We start from the raw sequence: 15,372 nt of genomic DNA, 5'->3' as shown, positions 1-15,372 counted from the left end.
TTACTTTTTATTTACATGGAGTCTGGTGGGTTTTTGCGGATGTTTTTATGTTTATAAAAAAAAGGATCTTACTCTTTAACAGAAAGGTCGACCTTAGAAATCATTTCCATAATTTTATCAGACATTGTCAATATTAATCTGAGTTTGTCAGCAGCAAAACGAGCATTTTTGTGAAGGCAAATCCAAGCTGGACATTTGCCCTATCAACTTACATTGTAGCTTGTTTTGCCGCTGCCGACTGCAGCGTTCTTGCTGTCAGGAGAACTTTTGACCTATATTTGTAAAACAAAAAAGTGTGTTCATACATACCGGCCCTGTTCTGTATACAAAGTTAAAGATTTATCTCCATACTTACCCGAAATATATTTCCTGAACTTTGTGTTTTTTTCTTTAATCAGCGTGATTCATTTGATGAAGTAATGACTAACTGTAATCAAGTTTACCAACCCAAGCTTTATCAGTAAATATTAGTGTGAGACTTGTTATATAGTAGTGGCATAGCGGTGATCGTTCTGGTTTCATGGGTTGTGATGCACTACTCCTATTACTCTTCCTCGTTAATGAATGTTGTTGGACAATAGTCTCTCTTTGGAAAGCCCAGGTCAGTATTGTTTTCTAGTTTGAATTGTAATCTTTTGTCTCGAATATTTGTGCCAAGTTTAAAGCCAGCTTTCATCATTGCCGTCAAGCCAACTGTGAATAACAATTGTGGGACTTCCCTGCCTTGGCATTTGTTGCCCGTGGGTTTCCAAACAATGTCAAGCTGAACTTGAGCTAAAACTGTTTGGCAAGCCATGTGAAGGCAGGCTTTCTTGCCTTGATTGATTAAGCTGCTTTCTTAAATCCTACATTGCCTCTTTGAAATAAAAAATTAGTGCCATGTTTACTGAAATACATAAATATATATATAGAAGTTGGTTGAAAAGAAAAACTGAGGTGATGCTTTGCTTTTATGTACTTTGTTTCTGTACTCAATACATATTCAGTATAGTGATGGATTATTAAGCTTCTATTTTCTTCACAGTAATCATTTTTATGATTTTCTTTTTAATGTTTCTTTGAATGGATGACCTTAAATAGTGGGCTCAGTATGTTTTGTCCAGCTGGGGGTCTAATTCATTGCTGTGACGCAGAAGACTCTACTGAAGCACACAGTTTTCCCTCCATTCACACCACAGCAGCTCCTAACATTGCTCTCCCCTCCCTCTCATTCCTTTATTCTGTTTCACTCTGGACCTGCGCTCTCTTTCCCAAAGTTTCACAGATAATTATTTATTATTTACATTTGTGACATTTTTTTTTTCTTTTAGCCACTTGGACACTATTGTTAAGTTTGGCCAGATTTCCATCTAGTATGAAGTAAGATCTGATGTGGATTTTAAAAGGGAACTGGAGTTGGCTCATTGTGATTATTTGATGTTCATCTTGTTACAAAAATCCCAGTGTGTAAGATTTTTTTATTCTTTCAAACTTTATTTTGGGGTGTTGCTGCTCTACTTATTTGGGAACCCACAAGTCTTTTGTTTGCCCGTGTTGTAGAGTAAAATGCCAGAATTTGTAGAGTGAGACCCTGCAGCTCTTATAATACATCCCCTCTTTGTTGCATGTGCGCTGAAGAGTCAAACGTCTCCTTCTCTCTCTCTCTCTCTCTCTCTCTCTCTCTCTCTCTCTCTCTCTCTCTCTCTCTCTCTCTCTCTCTCTCTCTCTCTCTCTCTCTCTCTCTCTCTCTCTCTCATGAGCTCTGATTGGCCAGAGTCTCCAGTAATGGCTAGATGATCTGAAGCAAACAGAGCCAAAAGGAGGTGCAGAAGTTTATCTCTCAGACCACTTGAATTACAATATGCTTAAAGATTATTATGGAATTTTGCCCAACAACAGCAAAACTGAAGTGCCTACCACAGCTTAGATAAAGAATAAAAAACACAGCTAAACATAAGATTTGACCCATTTAACATGATTGCGGTGAAAGCTAGGAAATATAGCTACAAAACTACATTGTGCCTTTGTGCCTGAATGTAATCCTCAAAAGTGGTTGTCTAAAATGTGAGAAAAGAGTCATGTTTCCCATAATTTGACAACAATATGCATAAACTGATACAGTATTCACTCATGCAGCAAGGGACATCTAGTGGTGCAATTGTGCCTTTAAATAAGTAATTAAAATACTCTCCACACTGTTGCCTGTGAATAAAATTAACCATGTAAAATGTAAAACATCCTAAATTCAATTGATCCTCCTCAGTTCAACAAATATTTTATACTTTGAAATAAGACATCACATTGGTTCAGTTATAAAATTCTAAAACATTGTTATAGCTCATAAAAAAATGTATAATAACCCATTATAATAGCCAACCATTCAAAGATTCTAGCACGCTTTATCACTTATTCAAACATCTGCAAAAAATATTATTATAAATATGATTGTAATAATTCTGTGAGCCTATTAATCTCTCTGTCGTTATCCATGTTGAGCTCCAAACCATTTTTATCTCGGTAAGTAAAAGATTTGATGTGTTACTGCATTTATGATGGTGATCAAACAACGCTACCTTTTTTAATTTTTATACACACTTTATGCACACTTGCCTTCTGTGTTAAATGGCACTAACCTGTCTGTATTATTAATTATTAAAGTGTTATCACATTATGTTCTTCTAAGCTTGTGAATTACTCAATTGATTCTGTAACGGTCAAAAGGGCATTAAGTTGACCCCTATGATTGGGTACCAAGTGAAACCAAGAAAACAAGCAAAGATGTGATCGTAGCATAGTTTATCAAATGCCCTACAACGAAAAAGAACCAATTTGTATTTGGTTGACTAATATTCTTAGACATACATGGCAACCAGCAGGGGTCCTCACCTGGTCACTTTTGTACGTGCACTCACAGCTTTTCTTCAGCTGGAGCATCTCTGATTAAGATTCTTGTTCTGTCCAAGAAACCAGAACTTGACCATGGAAGACTAGAGCCCTGTTCTTCAAATGTGGTTTAGCTAATCCAGGCAAACATGCTGTTATCAGGCTTAAATTATCCTGTGAATTCCCATACAACTAATTTGACTCTTTGAGCACAGTTTGAGGACTGATTTGTTAATCTTGAAAGTTATCTTGAAATTAAGTACTTTTCGGTACTTTTGGGCTGAGCATGCTAGTGTTTATATTATTAAAAAAACTCAGAAATCCAGATATTCAGTGTTTATCACTAAGTTTTACTCTTAGCATTTTTTTAAACAGAAAAACACCTTTTTGTTGTTATAGGTGTCATTTCGGGTTGTTGTTCTGCATTGAATCATACTGACGTAGTACAGGAAAGAGACTCTTTTTACCAAAGCCAGCAACAAAATTTACTTCTGTGAAACTTAACTAAAAAATATTTTTCTCAGATAGCCTACATAATCATGAAAATAAGATGCAAAGGTCAAAAGTACATGTGCCAAACACTAAAGAGTACACATGTGAAGTACAGATGACTCAAACATCAGATTAGGTGTACAACTCAACAGGGGCGGTGCGACGGTCAAGGGAGAGTCGGGGCTCAGCCACAAAATCTTTGACTGAGTCAGGAGTCACACATCGATCCATAAATATTGAAATGTAAGTAAGTGCTATATGAATAAATTATTATTATTATTATTACAACTTCAAACACACTGTTAACTGACAAAAACAGCACTTGTCTCCTTTAACATACACTGCAAATGATCACAGTATTGGTAATGAATCATGAAGGATACTAAACACAACATATTAACTACAGTATGTTCACAAAGGGTGGAGAGACTGAGTTGTTCTGACACATTGATAACCGCATGCTTATTTTCCCCTTTTTCTTTCAGCAGAGAATGTAACTATATGTTTATCTTGTTCTTACCTCAGCTTGTCCAGCCCTTTGTACAGCAGATACTAAGAATAAGTCCTTTGTTTTACCCTCAGCTGTGTGCAGAGGATGACAGTCTTATACACGTATAGCTGCTGCTGCTGACTCCAGCCGAAATGCCTTCATTTAGTTACAACTTGTGTTTTTCAGAACTACAACACACCTTTCTGCCACAGTGTAACATCTGTTTGATTGTATGTGTAGGCTAATGTATTATTAATGTTAATATTGGTGCTACTGTATTAGCCTGAGTTATACTTTGAATACAAATTCATCAGACAATATACAGCACTGTACATTATGGCATGACTGGTAAGTTATGGTGTCCAATTACAGGAGGGAGGCCTAGTGTCCAGTGAGAAACAACTGACAAACAACAAGACATCTTGTTTGCAAAAATAATGTTTTGACAAAAGTACATACAATATAGAGCAGAATATACATTCAACTGGTTGTTAAGTCTAAAAAATATATAAGGTGTTTGCAACTATATTTGTGTTCTAATGAATGTTGACCGACAACAACTGGCCATTATAAGCTTTGCAAAGGTAGAATATGTGGCAGAGCTGGCTTGCATCGGATTGTATAGATGTAGCCTACCTACTAATGTGACCAATGGTAAAATAAATACTCTGATCTTTTACTTGAGTGAAAGTAGCAATACAGTGTAAAGTATTGGCTTCAAAATATACTTAAAGTACCAAAAGTAAAAGTACTTGTCATTTTGAAGAATGGCCCTTTCAGATATTATGTAGTTGGATAATAATTACTGTGTTCATCACTTTAATGTTGCAGCTGGTGCAGGTGAAGCTAATTTCATGTACGTTTTATACTGCCGGGTGGCATAATACATAGCCTAATCCATTAGTTGAATTATATTTTGTGTTGATAATCAAAATCTGCAAAGTAACTAGTAACTGATGTTGTCAAATACAGTACATGTAGTGGAGTATAAAATGAAAAAGTATAGAGGGTAGAAGGTAGAAGTGTAAAGTAGCATAAAATGCAAATAGTCAAGTAAAGTACAAGTACCTGAATATTGTACTTAGGTAGCCTATTACTTGAGTAAGTGTAGCCTACGTCAATGCCTAGGCCTATTTTCCACCATCGAAAGTGGGCATAGCCAGGGAGTGTATATCTTAGGCAGCAGTGACCATTGCTGCAACAAATTCAGAGTGAAGTGAGTATGGCTATGGATGTGCAATTGCCTGTTGTTTCTGTCAAATTCGGCTAAAACGTCAATGAAAATAATGTTACTCTCTTGGGCTTTTAATTTGAAAGGTTACGTCGGAAGCCCTGTGTTTACGTTTGCTTGACATAGTGGCTTTAAATGGGAATACCCTCTGTGCGCTATTGTGGGAGTCTCCTTTAAAAAAAATCTTGTTGTGTCACTGGGATGCAGTCGCCGGAGCCGGGCACCAAGTCTGCCATCCCCGCCCATATGACCACCGCCGGTAGGCCTGACTTTCTGTCTTATTCCGCACATTTCCTTCTGTTTTTGTGATTTTACTGTTAGAATTAATCTTTAAACCGTTTCACCTAACCTAACGACTCCTGACAGAGACGCGCTATAATGACTTTCAATTGTAACCTCTCACGCAGGAATAGCTGCTCCGCGTTAAAATTAGATAGCTTAGTGTGTAAGTATGCCCTATTAATAATGTAGCTGTTGAGGGAGAACAGGCGTACGGTCACTTTGCCAGCACAATGCGTCGATGCAGCCAAACAGCTTACAGGACGTTTGCATTACTGAGCACTGGCTTGTCTGATGTTATCATATTGTCAATGAACTGACATTGTCATGTTATGCATGCATTTAATCATGTCCCGTCAGGGCAAGCTTCCCTGCAAACCAAGACATTTATTAATTCAAATACATATATATTATCATATAACTTATCAAATATACAATTTTAAATATATAGCTGCCGTTTGGTTGTGTGGTTTATTCAAAAGGGTTTTGGTCTATTCACTTATTTGGCATCATGTTTCACTCTCTGTTCTGTTCTTCTACAAAGGTGTGTGGATTGATATCGTTTGCATGCAAAGGTTGTGCAAGATATCCTATTATGGCACATGACCTTCTTAAATCCTAATCTTAAAATTGTCAGAGCATGTGGTGTAGTGATAGTAGGCCTATGTCCCTTCTCAATTATTATTGATTTTTACTCAGTCCCATACAACTTGTTTCCAGTGGTGGAAGAAGTACTCTGACCCTTGACTTATCATAAGTATATATATACTTAAGCATCAACAGCAGAGTACTCATTATGCAGAATTATTATTATTATAATAATGGTATACTAAGTATTATACTATTATTACTAATGCTAATTACAGATGTGTAAATAGCAATACATTGTTGTAGCTGGTTGAGTTAATTTGAACTACTTTATATACAGTTAGGTAGTGTAATCTATAACAATAGACTACATCATAGTTTACAGGATAATATATAAATGATTGAACTGTTTTACAAAGGCAGAGAGCAGTATAACTACAGAAGAAGGCTATTAGCCAGACTATCTTCTTTAGCTTTCTTGTCCATTTTACCTAATGAGCTGGCATCATAAAATCATTTATAATTAAATACATTTAAACATGTGATTTCAAGGTAATTTAACCAATTCAAATCACGTGAATTCCTCTGAAGACAGCTCAAATACTACTCTTTTAAACTAGGCTAGCTGCCTGCTGAACTACCTTTTAGCAGGAGTATCTAATCTGGTGTTACTTGTTTTCTTCATTATGATTAGATTTAGTTACTGCCTTATCTATTTGGCACAACAAACCCATGTTGGACCATCAACATAGGAAACTATCTTACCAGCTAGCCTTGACTAGCCGAAGTGCAGTCATTGCATTTTGGTTTTTACCTCTGTTTTCTAGTTCTTGCAAGTTTGTTCATGCCAAAGTTACTAATTTTGTGGCATAACAATGTTTATATGGTTAAACAGATGTCAACTAGAATTACCGCCTCACGGTTGTATGCCTCCGGCAACCAGTCAAGTTGCAGTTTACATCTATGTCTGTTCAGACTCATATAATATAGGGAAGACTTTGAAGCAATTGTTTAAATTGTTAAATGTATTAAGTGTATTTTTTGGCAAAACATGGATGCTTCACACACATCTTCAACACCGCAGCACAGAAGATTTAGGCCTATACAATCACAGTTTCAAGATTAGTGTAATCAATTCAGTATCCGACTAAAGGTCTCCCCTTCTGTTCCTGAGTTATGGTGTTGAATAATGGCCAGAAAAAGCGTTTTTGCCGAACATTATGATGTCAAAGTGAAGTTGACCTTTGGGACATAAAATGTCACCACTTCATAATTTTATCCTATTAGACATTAGTGTCAAATGTTGTCATAATTAGAGTTGGAATTCTCGAATTATAGACAAAAAAACAAAACATTATGCTCCGACCATGGATGTCGCTGGCACAGAGGCATAAAAAGTCCAAGATTCTGGTCTCCATTTTGACTAAATATGTAGTTACTGGATTTGTAGAGTAGAGAGTATAATATATATATATATATATATATATATATATATATATATATATATATATATATATATATATATATATATATATACATATATATGTCCATGTACATGTAAATACATCAAAAGTAGTAATTGTAATTGAACATTGAGTAGATTTACTTTTTTAATGCCTCACCACTGCTCGTTTGTCATATTTGTTCCATTTATGGTAAAGGTATGCTGTGACATAACAGCTTTCGTCACTCAAGTGAAGAGAAGCTATGTAAATATTGAATTGGCCCTGATCCGAGATCTGGCATGTATAAGTGAAGTTTATTTCTCTGAATCCTAAAGGAATGAAGGAATGTCTGTGTGGAGAACTGTGATGAGGATAGGAAGTGTACGACTATGTGTTGCATATCAGTCTGATATTTCATGCAGGAACATGGGTTACTTTGAGATTTTTTTTTTTTCACTAAGTGTGATGAACATCCTGTTTATGTGTTGTTTAATTTAAACTCTTCTCCCTTCCTTTCCTCATGTAAGCATATGTTTCCCCTACAGCTTAAAGCCTAATTAAGAGTATGTTTATGTTTCCTGAGCCCAGTGTGGTTCGGTGCTGCATGTTTAATTAAACCTGGACACAGGGTGATGTCGTGATGTATTTGGCACCCTGCCATGACATTTTTATTAGTATGGTGTTATAGAACAGTAGAGTGCTCCTCAGAATCTGTTGTCCTTGACAAAGAAAAAGAAAAAAAAAATTTCATTCCCCACATCTCCTTTTCTTAGAGAGGGACCGCTCACCGTTTGCTCCACACACCAAAGATGACAGCTCCACCAAGCCTAACCCATGCAGTGCCACAGCATCAGCGTTTTTTGGTGTTGTTCGACTTTGATGAAACCGTCATCAATGAGAACAGTGATGATGCTGTGGTGCGTGCTCTACCAGGGCAACAGCTTCCTGAGTGGCTGAGAAACAGCTACAGGGAGGGGCACTACAACGAGTACATGCAGAAGGTCTTGGTTTATATGGCGGAGCAGGGCGTGTCTGAGGACTCCATCCATTCAGCGGTGGAGGAGATCCCACCCACACCTGGCCTCCTGTACCTCTTTCAGTATCTGCAGAGCCACGAGCAGGACTTTGAGCTGGCGGTGGTCTCCGACGCCAACATGTACTTCATCGAGACGTGGCTCGAGCGTGCTGGGGTGCGTCACATTTTCCGGAAGATTTTCACAAACCCGGCAAGTTTTGATGTGACTGGCCGTCTTGTGCTGCTCCCTTTCCACTCCCACTCGTGCTGCCGTTGTCCTGACAACCTATGCAAGCAGGTGATCCTTCGGGAGTATCTGGCGGGCCGACAAAAGGAGCGTGGTGGTGCTCCCTTCCAGAGGGTATTCTATATCGGAGATGGGGCCAATGATATCTGTCCCTCTCTGGCTCTGGGGCCCCGGGACACAGCCTTCCCCAGGAGGGACTTTCCCATGCACAGGCTGCTGCTGGAGATGCAGCAGTCCCAGGCAGCCATGTTCAAGGCAAACATAGTTCCTTGGGTCAGCGGCGAGGACATAGTGGACTGCCTGAAGAAAATTATGGAGGAGAGATGAAGTGTGTGTGTGTGTGTGTGTGTGTGTGTGTGTGTGTGTGTGTGTTAGTAAGTGAAAGAAACAGTGAATAAGGAGGGAAAATATAGCAAAGGTGCACCAACCCCAGTCCTGGCGAGCAGCAGGTTATGCATGATTCTACTCCAGCCACACTCGGTACCTGTAAAGATGTAGCCAAATAGTGTGCATCTATTTGAATCACCTTCTTGGCCGGGAGCAGTTGAGACTCAAGAAGTCACTGCAACTGGGCAAAAAAAAGTCCACCACATAACCCCTCATAAAAAAGTTAATTGTAAGTTTTACACTTTTTTTATAGTTTTATACAGAAAGGCATACTTTTACATTTGGATAGAGCCAGGCTTGCTGATTCTCCTTGTTTTTCATGCTAAGATATCTGGCAGCATATTTACTGTACTGTACAGTAATCGGTCTTCTCAAATAACTCTCCGCAAAAAGGAAAAAGCGCAATTCCCAAAATGTTTAATTGTTCCTTTAGTGCTAGCCTGGTACAAAAGCCTATTGCCATCTTAATTAATATGTTTATGAACACGTGCAGGATCAAGTGTTGTGCAGTAGCATTAGCTGGGACAAAAGACCACACGTCGTGTCAGGCAGGGACAAGGGCAACATAGAACAGGGATAAGGTGACAAAGACTCTTGCACAGTAACTGTGCTCTCCCCACCACTCATTACTGATACCTAATCTAGGGCTTGATTATACAACGGTAATCTACACCAGCATGAGATCCAAAGGGAACATTGTTAGCCATACATCTCTGAAACAATGAAAAAAAAGTGTGATGCAAAGTACCAATTGTATTTGTGTAGTTATTAGCTAGCGCTTACTATACTTGTACCCTATTAGAACTCCCAGTAAATATTACTATTGATAAAAGGCTGTTTAGGTTGAGGTGGATTTATAGTCTCTAAAAAGTATTCTTTATGTTTGAATGTATTACCAATAAACCACAGTGTTGTGACTGTGAGTGAGTGATGATGAGCCACTTATATTAGTATATAGTGCATCCTAACTCAACATGTAACCTCATTCTGCGTAAATGACTGAATCCATGACAGGGACTGGAAAATATATTTTAAAATATCAATAAGGAAGAGCACTTGTATTCATTGAGGTGGTTTACAGCAACATTTATTTTTGTTTATATTCAGGAAATTGTGAAGTATTATGTTTGTTTGTCCATCCTGTTTTTAAATTCAGATTCTAATGGGGCATGTATACTGTGCATTTGTTGATTTTTGCAGCCTGTTTAAGGTTTCCATGTTAGTAGACACATAAGTAAACACTCACTGTCTGGTAACTTTAAGCCAGAGGAAGTATAAATAATTGATTGTATATTTGGATTCATATTTTTTTTTTTATCCATATACCGTACATCTTTGCCATTACAGTTAACAATAAGAATGTTTGGGTGCTAAAGCATTAAAACAGATAATAAGCTTGTTAATTGATGAAATACTTCTAGCTAAAGAGGCTGTAGTCGATATTCTGAAAAAAGGGATTTGGGATTACCTCCTGTTGGCTCTCACAGACTGATCACTAACTCTTCAACACACAAGGCACTCACATGCACTAACAAGCAACAAGAACAGAGAAACTCTGATTACAACACACACAGAGGGACTTCATATACAGCATCTTTACATAGCAAATAGTTGTTTACTGCTATATTAATGTTCTGAATATCGAGTACAGCCCCTTTAAAAACATCATTATGCTGCATAAGAGCTGGACATTTCCTTTCAAGTGTTTTAGTTTCTCAGGGAGTAGAGAAGAAAGTGTTAACAAGCAAACATAATATATGTTTATAAAAATATTTTTATTTGCTGCTCTAAGAACAAATGTTCATAGTATATATGTTTATGAGAAGTAATCAAGGTAGCTGGAGTGTGAAAGCCTTTGAGATCAAAACCTATTCTATTAATGCTTTCTGATTAGGAGACTAAAGTTATGTGAGCTTTACTCCTTCTGATGCTATGATAATGAAATGTAACGGGGTATTTTAGTTTACTTTAACTGTCTATGTACCTGTAAAACTTCCATGGAGTTTTGTGCAATAATTAAACGCTGTATACTGTTTATGATGTAAAAGAGATTTAAAGGTGCGCTATGAGTTCCTGCATGACGTCACTCCTGTTGACGTTGCAAGTAAACCAAACAAAACAGAGCAAGCTCACCCCTCCCCCCCATGTTTCCGTAACTGTCATGACCACTCAGCAGTCTGCAGGTTTTCACGTCACCTTTTGGTATCGACTCAGCTCGCTTGGAAGCTCGACTGAGGTGGTACTAAAAAAAGTACCTGTTAACAGGTACCAGATACTTTTTTTCGTAATGGAAAACCAAAAAAGACGAGTAGAGTTGAGGTGAGTCAAGCAGGTACCATGTAATGGGAAAGCGCCATTACTGACTAACTTTCACTAATCCCCACCCCCTCCCCCAACCATCTTGTCGGTGATTGGCTGGAATGTGGTTTGTTGTATTCTGGTGCACAGCCTGTGCCCCTAGTGTTTGTTTGACGTTTACGACCCCTGTGTTGTCTCCTGAGACCGGGCTTTTTAACAGTGTATTCAGGGGGCAGGCAGCTAGCGGATCAAGGAGAGATGCCTACGATTTGACACAAAAATGAAATTGCGCTGAAACCATGCAGGAACTCATAGTGCACCTTTAAGGTTAAACAGGAAAAAAACTTGACATTTGACATTTTCAGGGATGTGAATCGACACCAGATCACCAAACTAAATGATGTTTTTTAATGAAAACTTTAAAATGGTATAATTGCTTCACAATAACCAAATAACATTATGTGTTTTTAGGACACTGTTCAACTAATATGCTACTTTCTTTTCATTTTTTTGTGGTTTGCTGTATCTTTGGATGTGTATGTTTTTAATTAAAAATCCAATTATGTGTCTAATGCATTAGTGTAACAGGAATATAAAGCCATTATCTAATGAATCTGTCTCTGTTGTGTGTTTCACAGCCGCAACTATAAACTACTAGTTTCCTCTTAATCAGTGTAAGGCCTTTCAGACCAAACGCAATTTGCTGGTGGGTTCAGCACGCTGCTCGAAACGCCATTCTGGCGCAGCGCTAGCCATGGAATCAATGGGTTTTAGAGCGCAGTGGTGCCGTTACCGCCTTTGATCTGAAAGGCCTTTGAGGCTCACTATAACTTATCAGCTTCATTAAAGAATCATATTGACATTAACAATCTCACCTCAAAGTCCATTTAGTGGCTGTGCTGGAGCTTTCGATCATACATGATGCGTTTGCCCAGTTTTAACAGAAATGTCTAATTTTCATATTAAGGATATACTTTTTATATCCATATAAGGATGAGTATAAATAGTGTATCGTAAAATAAATATAAAAGTATATACTGTATAAAAATCTACATTTACATAACTGCTCATATAGCCTATATATATATATATATATATATATATATATATATATATATATATATATATATTAATACATATTTTTACAATATTAATTAATACATATACCCTAGTAGATTAGTCAATTGACAGTAAAATAATCAGTTTTTTTACGCTTAATTCAATTAATTGTTTAAAATCGAGCAAATCGTGTGATATCATAAAAAGATCCAATACAGCTATGAAACCTTAACTTGAGATTGTTGTTTCAGTAGCTGTTTCAAAGGTCAAGAGTGAACTTAAAAACTCAATGTTAAAATTGTGTTGTGGGAAAGCCAAATTAAGTCTTAGTAGACCTGAACATTTCGGGAAGGGAACAAATGGAGTTATACTGGTATGTATTTGTTGATGGTTTTGTAATACTGGTATGTATTTGTTGATGATGGTTTTAAGTTAATGTTTTGGGAGAGACAATGTTTAAGCTGGTGTTGAAGAAATAAGAAGAGAATGTGGGAGTGATTTAGGGAGAAAAGCCTCACAATCTGTCCTCTCAAAGTAGGTGACATGTTGATTTAGCAGCAGAGGCAGAAGCAGAGCCGGTGTGAGAGGAGTCATCCAAACCACTTTCTCAACTTGCAAGACTTCAGACAGCCAAAGGACGAAGTGAAGACATAAGGGCAGGATTAGAGGAGAGTGGATGACGAGGTGGCGGGGTCAGTGGAAAAAGAGTCAGCAGTAGGGAGGGAGGGGAGGACAGACAGACAGAAAGTGAGCTGTGATGATATGTGAAGACATTAGAGATGAGATGAATAAACATGTGCCACTAGCATGGTCAGGATAGTGACCTTCAGTGGTGAGGTGTATGGTTACATTAAAGGGAAACTCCACCGATTTTACACATCAAAGTCTGTTTTCAGGTCTTGGGGAGTGTTAATACATGAAAAGGTTGTATAAAGCTTTTGTGTTTCCAGAGGGAGCCGTGCTAAATCTGATAAATTGCCTCAAGTGATGTCACTTGATTTGGTTTTGGTTGAAGACTACAAGTTTGATAATGGAAAATATCTGTTGGTGTGGAGTTAAAAAGAGACGTTACCAGACCTCTGTAACCCGCTCCTCATCTCTGCTTGAGGCTAGCTGCTCGAGGCTACATTTACCGCTACTAGCATAACACCCCTAAAATCTCCGACAGAACTGCCAGCGGTTGAGTTGCATTGTGGGTAATGTAGGCGCCAGGTTTAACAATTTAAGCCTGACAGGATTATATTTATTATCTGGCATTTTACAATTCACTTTTGTACTCATGTGATGTTTCAGCCACTCCTTAAACATTTCATTTACATCCTTTCCTTGACATCCAAGTCAAGGGATATGCAGACAATAGTATCCTGTGAGTAGTATATGAACACCTATTTGAAAGGCTTTTGTACATCATGTTTGATTGGTGTAATGTCATGTATTCATCATGTAACGTATAAGGTCTACATTAGTCTCAACAGATGCACATTGCTGGGATAAAGCCTCACATCTGGCACGTGAGTCCCTCTTACTATCTCTACTATTGGGGCTTAGTGCCATCCAGGGCATGGGATTGGTTTGAAGAAATACAAACAAGCCAGACATTTTTTTCCCTATTAGAGGCTGTGTAGCCAGACCATTCTCCATATCTGTGGAGATAGGTCTGGCAATGCTAGACTAGGCCTACCTGGGACTGCAGATGAAATTTAGCCTTTTGGCCAAATCTGATACATTTATATTGATGTTTTTGTTTTAACATGTGTCAAAACAAAGCAATAAGGTGCCGTACTTGGAAAAATCTAAATACAATTCAATATTTTAATGAATAAAATCAAGTAAATAGAAGTAAAATGTAATACTTTTAGTTCCTCAGGTTTGGAAAGCACTGGTACGTGCAGAATGTATCTTCTGTATACATCTCTTGACCAGAAGATGGCGCCAAGTCAACAAATCTATGTCAAAACTGCTTATGTCCTGTACAGCAACATACTTTCATCAGTTCTTACAATATACCAAGCATTCAGGCTAACATAGAGTTGTGTTGCACAGGATTAATGAGAAAACCATGTCACAACAAGAGGCTATGAGGCTTCCTTCGGCGTAAACAGTAGTGCTGATGTGAATTCATAAAACAACTCTCAGAGAATATGACAGCAAGGGCTCAAGGCTGTAGTGACAGGGATGACATGAGGTGTTCCAGCGTGCTACATGTCACCATGTGAGTTTGACATGCTGCTGAAGTCAGCCAAGTAATTGTTGATTCAGCTTTCTTACTTGTATGGAATTCACTTCATTTTGTGACCACTTGACCTGCTGTAACCTTATTTCTGCATTTAACCCCTATTTCATCTCTCCCCCTGATACCGCTGTCTTCCTTTCTAGTTTGACTTCTGTCATATCAGATAAAGACATTCCATGTGTCATCTTTGCATTCAATCTCACATTGTTCTGTCTCCACATCTGATTCCTTCTCTCTGATTTATTCTGTCACTCCGTCCCTCGGGTGATTCCTTGTCATTGTTGTTGTCTACCATCATACTTTCTGTTGTCAGTCCAGGGCTTCTAATGATAACATCATCAGCAGCAAAAAGCTGACTGTACAAAACACTTGTAGCCCACACTTACTCAGATTGTCTTTCTTATGCATTGCCTTCTTTTTCCAATATGATTTACGTAGCCATCACTCTTTGGAAAACCTCTCTGTTAGCTTTGGACTTTTGCAACTCTCAGCTGAATTGCTGCTGCTGTCCAACACAATTTCCAATGACCTCCAGAAGTAAGTGAATGGATAGAAAACCCAATTAACATCAATCTGTGGAGAATGATGACAAATCGTATTTGAGGATCTTGAAGTCGTCAATGACAGCCTTGCTGCCTCCTGTTGTACCTCTCTGTCAATATTAACATACCAGCTGATATTGCCCCCAATAACAGAAGTTATTAAAATGCTTTAAATTGGCAGTGCTATCCAATGATTTTATTGAT

General features: G+C 38.0%; 1 protein-coding gene across 2 annotated transcripts in view; it reads left to right on the top strand.

Moving 5' to 3' along the window:
• Nucleotides 1–5,246: 5,246 nt before the first annotated feature.
• LOC114547701 (probable phosphatase phospho1) overlaps nucleotides 5,247–15,372 on the top strand; it is a 22,487-nt gene continuing 12,361 nt past the window's right edge. Inside the window, exons 1-3 of one of the 2 annotated variants that reach the window (XR_003691260.1) lie at nucleotides 5,247–5,334; nucleotides 8,161–9,394; nucleotides 12,981–12,982. Coding sequence is in view for 1 of the 2 variants with exons in the window: in XM_028567029.1 (XP_028422830.1) it covers nucleotides 8,197–8,976 (780 nt within the window). In the remaining variant the exon portion in view is untranslated. Of the gene's footprint in view, nucleotides 5,335–8,160; nucleotides 11,221–12,980; nucleotides 12,983–15,372 lie in introns of those variants that run through there. The other variant, XM_028567029.1, reaches the window with a different exon arrangement.

Source organism: Perca flavescens, chromosome 21 (genome assembly GCF_004354835.1).
Source record: "Perca flavescens isolate YP-PL-M2 chromosome 21, PFLA_1.0, whole genome shotgun sequence".
Classification (NCBI taxonomy): Eukaryota; Metazoa; Chordata; class Actinopteri; order Perciformes; family Percidae; genus Perca; species Perca flavescens.
The sequence above is the reverse complement of the archived record's forward strand: the minus strand, read 5'-3'. Positions and strand labels throughout refer to the sequence as shown.